General features: G+C 44.1%; 1 protein-coding gene across 1 annotated transcript in view; it reads right to left on the reverse strand.

Annotated features, from left to right (window-relative positions):
• Positions 1–1,984: 1,984 nt before the first annotated feature.
• Positions 1,985–6,758, reverse strand: part of TMED2 (transmembrane p24 trafficking protein 2) — a 23,340-nt gene continuing 18,566 nt past the window's right edge. The window contains exon 6 of the mRNA XM_027772162.1: positions 1,985–3,490. Within this exon, the coding sequence (XP_027627963.1) occupies positions 3,366–3,490 (125 nt within the window). The 3' untranslated portion in view covers positions 1,985–3,365. The remainder of the gene's footprint in view (positions 3,491–6,758) is intronic.

Raw genomic sequence — 6,758 nt, forward strand, 5'->3', positions numbered from 1 at the left:
TCAAGCCCGGATCCAGTGGCTTGAAAATCATGTGTGCGTGCATCCCCCAAATTCCAATAAAAAGGAGGAGATAGAATTGCTGCTGGCCATCTCCCCGGTGAGTGATTTCTCACTTTCCCTGTCACTCTCCAGCAAGCACACACATCCTATTGCCAAAAAAAAATTACCTATTTATTAGATTCATCTCACTCGCTAGAAGGTTAGACTCATAACAATAAGGTATTTTTCTGTATCTCAGTCAATTTAATTGTAGCACACAGTGACTGGTTACATTATTTGTGAGGGAGACCAGTAGGTGGTGTAGTGGTTGGGATGCTGGATTCCCACATGGCCAGCCACACGGTTCAAGTCCCAAACCACACGGTTTGCTTTCTCACTTTCTGTCTGCCTCTGTTTCTCTCTGGTGAGCTCATGTGCCCTATAGCAAACTGAAAAAATTATAATAAATAAATGTTTAAAATAAGTATTTGTGGGGCCAGCAGATGGCGTAAGAGTTGTCACCGGACTCCCACATGGCCAACCACAGTTCAAGACCCAGATCTGGAGGCTTGAAACTCAACACCGAGCACATGTACGAGTATGCCTCAAATCCCAAGAGAATGGAGGAAAAGGGATTGTGGCATGGCCATGCCCCTGGGGGTGGGGGGAATGATTTCTCACTTTGACTCTGTCTCTACGGAGAGCATATGCACCCTATAGCAAAAATCTTCTAAAAATTTATATATATATTAAATTGGTGGCTTGCTTTCTCGCTTCCCCCCTCTCACTCTCTCTCTGATCAAATTAATTATTTAAAAAGCTATATATATGGGATGAGTGGCCAGCAGGTGGCTAGTAGTTAAGGCACTAGACTCCTACATGGCCAACCACAGTTCAAGTCTTGGACCTGGCAGCTTGAAAATCATGCTGGGCACATGTGCATGCATGCCAAAAGCCAAGGAGAATGAGAAGTGATTGCAACATGGTCATCCCCCAAGGGGGGGGGGGAGTTCTAACTTTCCCTCTCACTGTCTTGTTCTCTCCTACAAGCACATACACCCTATGGCAAAAACCTTTAAAAACTGTGGGATGGGGGCCAGCAGGTGGCATAGTGGTTAAAGGTGCTGGACTCCCACATGGCTGACCACAGTTCAAGTCGTGGACCTGGCAGCTTGCTTTCTCACTTTCTCTCTTTCTCTGTCTGTCTTGCTCTGGTCAAATTAAAAAATAACAATGACGAAAAAAATGATAAATAAAATAATCAAAATAATTAAAAAAAAAAAAACTGTGGGATGAAGGAATGGGAGTGAAAGTACACCAAGCCCAGTGCTGATGCTCCCTAGTTGCTGCTGCTAACTGGCAAGCTAAGGCTCCATGGGAGACCTGGGTGCATTTCCAGTGCACCCTGAAAGTGTGGGGGCTAAGGGGTGATGGTGAAGCAACACTCGAGAAGGCCGACCCCCATTGGGAAGGTTCTGGCTTTGCACCTGGAGACCTCCCTGAATACACTGTGTGCGCCCACCATCCAGGGCTGACCGAACTGGTGGATCACTGCATCAAGACGCCTTGGGGGTGCTGTCTCATTAAAGAAAACACTTAAAACAGAAAGAGGGCCAGCCAGTGGCATGGCAGTTAAGGCAACTGGATCCCACATGGTCAACGTGACTCTAGTCCTAGGCCCGGTGACTTCAGAAAATGTGCACATGTGAGTGCCTGCATGCCCCAAGTCCCAGGAGAAGCGTGGTTATCCTCCGGGGGATGAAGTCTCACCTTCCCCCCCCTCTCTCTCCAGTGAGCATATGCACCCTAGGGCAAAAATGAAAAAATTTAAGAATTGGGTTCCTGTTCACTCATCCTAGAGCGCACAGAAATAAAAAGGTAGCAGACGTTGATAACAGGCATAGTTACTCAGAAGACGTGGACATGTCTTATTCAAATAATAGAAAGTTGGTGTTTAACAAATGTGAATTAACCATCAGTAATATTTAAAACACACAATACTGACTGTTTTTAAAAAGAATTGTTTATTTACTGAACCTGGGGCATATTAGATACACAACCAATTTTAAATTTACATCTTTTAATTCAATTTGAAGTGTTTTCACACACACACACAAAAAATTGGCATGCAACAGTTGTCCTGAGGTGAAACACAATCACCTTATAATAAACTGTTGCAAGTATTTTCACCCAAGGTTGAAAAATTATTTATCCTGAACATGAAAACCTGTAACAAATTTAAATTAATTATATAAAACTCGTTACTTGTAGTTTTCCCCTTGCGAAGATCCAAAAAAAATGTACAAGTAACTAACATACGTCAGTCTCAACATAATCCCGGATCATCCCACACCAAAACCAGATGCTCCTTTAATTTTAAACCCATTATCAAAGGCCGAGAAATTCATTTTGTTTTATATAAAACAAAATTCACATGTGCCAAAATAGAAATACCCAAGAGAAACAACAAAAACGCTAGTGCTGACACTGATGTTCCGTGCCCTCGACGGTGGCCCAGAGGCCACTGATCAAAGGAAACAGTGGCTGTGTACCACTGCAGCAACCACGAGGCTCAACCCTCTGCGGTCAGAACTCCAGGTGCTCCCACCGTATGAATGCCTACTTCCTACACGCCATCAGTGGAGAAAGCGGGTGTGCCAGCCAACAGGGAAAAGGAGCTGGTTTCCTGAAACGCCCAAAGAATTGACTTTAACAGAGATTTCTTATAAAGTCAGGCAAAAAATGGTTATTAGCTGCTGTGTCATCAGTTTAGGTGGAAGTGACTTAATCCTAAAATTCAATGTAAAAATTTTAAAGGGAAAACGTGTTGGGGCAAGTCTTCCCTTTTAACAAAAATGAGATAAACCAAGTATGAAGTGCCCAGCCTGGCAGAGTACTCCAGAGAGCTCTTCCTCTGGACAGAGACAATGACAGCTCGGGACTGCTGTTCCTCATCAGGACTCAGCAAGTGCATCTGTAACGATGTGACCTGCAGGATGGGGGATCCAAAGAATGCAGTCGTTTTAGCAGGGCACAAGCAGGCTTGGTGCCAATCTCCTTAACAAACTGTCTTTCATTATGACAGTGAAAGAAAAAGAAGACACAGTAAAAGACCCTACGCCTGTATTTCACTTACAGTGTTTTGAGTTCTGGAAGGACCTGTACAATGAAGGCAGCATTCAAATAAGAAATTATGCCAATCAAATGTCAAATTTTTACTGTAATTTCGCTAAAAAGGTGTTTTTTCCCCAAGACCTATCAATCACAAAGAAACAAAAGCCGTGAATGTACAGTTCAGAAAATAAAAACAAACTAATGACATTATTATGACCAAGGTGTTTGGTAAACAGTGAATTATGAATTTAGGATCATCAGGAAAAGACTTCTTAAACAACCCTCCGGACTTCAAAAAATCTCTTCAGGTAGTAGATCTGTCCCAATGTCATGGCAACTAGAACAAGAGCTTCAAAGAAGGACCAAAGAACCACTCTGCTGTTTGTGTTGTCGTTGACTGTTGAGGACAAACAAACAAACAAAATTTAACAACAATCCAAAAAGAAAACAAACCAAAGGTATCATAAATTATCTCCTAGTTTCAACTCTGCATAAAAGTAACATTTTTTGAAGGATTATTTATTTTATTTACTATTATTATATTTTAATTTGTTAAAGGACACATGTACTCACCAGAGAAAGAAAAAATCAACAAAGCAAGCTGCCAGGTCCAGGACTCAAACCACAATCAACCATGCGGGAGTCCAGCACCTTAACCACACCACCTGCTGGTCCAAAATTAACATGTTTTGCACACCATTCACAGTACTCTCAATCTTTTTGTCTTCTGTCCCCAAGCAATTCAACGAACTGAGATTTTTGTTTGTTTTAATTTGCCAGACGGCATGTTTGCTCGACGGAAACAGAGTGAGAAAGCATTCCCCAACGGGGTATGGTCATGCCACAACACCTTCTTTCACTTCTCTGTCCTGTCAAGGTTTGGGGGCATATACACACATGTACCTGGCGTGATTTTCAAGTCACTGGAGATCGCATTCTACCTGCACAGTGGCCACATGGGATCCAGTTCTCTTAACTAGGCCACAAACAGAAACAGCCCAAAACAGACTTCTGCATGTAAAGAGGATCTTAGGTGCCAGCAAGTGGCATGGTGGTTAAGCGCTGGACTCCCACATGGCCAACTACAGTTCAAGTCCCCAGATCTGGCAGCTTGCTTTCTCTCTCTCTCACTCTCTCTGCTGAGTGTACATGTCCTGTACCAAATTAAAAATATATGTATGGGGGACCAGCAGGTGGTATAATGGTTACATTGTTGGACTCTCACATAGTGGACCTTGGTTGGAGTACCAGACCAACAGCTTAAAACTCACGCCGGGCACGTGTGCGTGCGTGCTCAGTATCCTGGGAGGAGAATGGAGAAGGGACTACATTGTGGCCATCCCCCCAGGGGGGCGATTTTTCGCTGTCTCTCCAACAAGCACATGCGCTCTATAGCAAAAGTCTAAAATAAATAAATACATAAAGTAAAATAAGAGAAGAGCAGATGGCGCAGTGGCTGCATGGCTGGACTCGCAGATGGCGCAGTGGCTGCATGGCTGGGCTCTCACATGGCCAAGCACATTTCAAGTCCCAGAACCAGGGCCGTGAAACTCAGGCCAGGCTGTGCGTGCCCAAGATCCAGGAAGTGATTGGAAAAGGGACTGTCACAAGGCCATACCCCTTGAGGATAATTTCTCACTTTCCCTCTCAGTGAGGCAGTCTGTCTATATGTACGTGTCTCTCTCTCAGATGAGCACAAGCACACTAAATTAAAAACCTCTAGAAATAAATAAATAAATAAAACACTGATAAATGCCTTTTTTTTTTAAGAGGTTTTTGCTATAGGGCGCGTACGCTCGCCAGACAGACAGAGAGCGAGAAATCACCCCCCAGGGGGAATGGCCACGCTGCAATCCCTTTTCCATAAAATGTCATTCTTTAAAAAAAATGAATTATTGGGGCCAACAGGTGGCGTGGTATTTAAGTGCTGGACACACTCACACGGCTGACCACAGTTCAAGTCCCGGACCTGGTGGCTTGCTTTCTCATTCTCCTTCTCTCTATGTGTCTATCTCCCTCTGGTCAAATTAAAATAAATGAATTAATAAATAGAAGTAAATAATTCTTTTAAATTTTAATTATTTAATTCCATTCTTTTTTTTTTTAATTTGATCAGAAAGAGAGAAAGTGAAAGGGAGAAAAGCAAGCCACCAGGTCCAGGATTTGAACTACAGTCAGCCATACGGGAATCTAGTGTCTTTAACCACCATGCCACCTGCAGGCCTCAATAAAATGTAATTCTAAAATAAATAAAATAAAATGATTTTAAATATTTACTGAATATCACCGAGCTCACTCTGCTTATTTGGGAGAACAGAAGTGACTTGTCTAAGGCCACACTCCTAGGGTTAAAATCTTTGTCTCCCGGGTCACACCCTCTTGAGAGCGATTTCTGATTTTCTGTCTCTCTAGCGAGCACACACACCCTATAGTAAAAACCTCTTTTAAGTGTGTGCACGTGTGGCCAAAATCCCAAGAGGAGACTGGAGAAGGGACTGTGGCGTGGCTATCATTCTTGCCGTCTTCTTCTGTCTCTCTAGTGAGCACACACACCCTTTAGCAAAAATCTCTCATTAAAAGAAAGAAAGTTGTTGGCTGGATCTCACATGGCCAACTGCACAGGACCTGGAGGCTTGAAAAACATGCCAGGTGTGTGTGCGCACACATGCCCAAAATCCTGAGAGGAGAGTGGAAGAAAAGGGGTTACAGTGTGGCCATCCCCCGCGGAGGTGATTTCTTTCTTTCCTTTTTTTAAGAGGTTTTTGCTATAGGGCACGTGCACTCGCCAGACAGACAGAGACAGAGACAGACAGAAAGCGAGAAATCACCCCCCGGGGGGATGACCATGCCACAATCCCTTCTCCTCCATTCTCCTCTCGGAATCTTGGGCACGCACGCACATGCACCCGGCGTGAGTTTAAGCCACCAGGTCCAGGACGCAAACCGTGGTCGGCTACATGGGAGTCCAGCGACATAGCCATTACACTAACTGCAGGTCCCGCCCCCCCCCGGTGATTTCTTACTCTGTCCTGACCTCCCATCTCTCTGGCACCCTATACCAAACCGAAAGTCAAGTCAAAATGTCAGTCTGAGTGGTTTTTTTCCTCTAACATTTATCCGGTAACTATTTGTCGAGCCCTTTCTACTCCGCACTTGGCTTCTGTCTCAGATGGGCAGGATTCCCAGTCTCCTAGACTAGTAGCTACCACCCGACTGTCAAATACAGGGCACACTACTGTGGTCATTTACTCCATTTTTTCCCCAATGTTTTGTCATTTTTTTAAAAATAATTATTTAGCTGGGGACTAGCAGTTAGCGTAATGGCTATGTCGCTGGACTCCCATGTAGTCAACCACGGTTCGTGTCCCGAACCTGGTGGCTTGAACTCATGCCTGGCGCGTGTGCGTGCATGCCCAAGATCCCGAGAGAAGAATGGAGGAGAAGGGACTGTGGCGTGGGCATCCCCCCGAGGGGTGATTTCTTGCTTTCTGTCTCTCTGTCTCTCTCTCTCTGGTGAGCACACACGCCCTATAGCGAAAACCTCTCCAAAAAAAAATTAAAAATTATTTATTTTATTTATTTATTTAAATTTCACCAGAAAGGGACAGAATGAGAGTGAGAAAGTGAGAAAGCAAGCTACCAGATTCAGGACTTGAACAGTGGGC

Source organism: Tupaia chinensis, unplaced genomic scaffold, assembly GCF_000334495.1.
Source record: "Tupaia chinensis unplaced genomic scaffold, TupChi_1.0 Scaffold000258_1, whole genome shotgun sequence".
Taxonomy (NCBI): domain Eukaryota; kingdom Metazoa; phylum Chordata; class Mammalia; order Scandentia; family Tupaiidae; genus Tupaia; species Tupaia belangeri.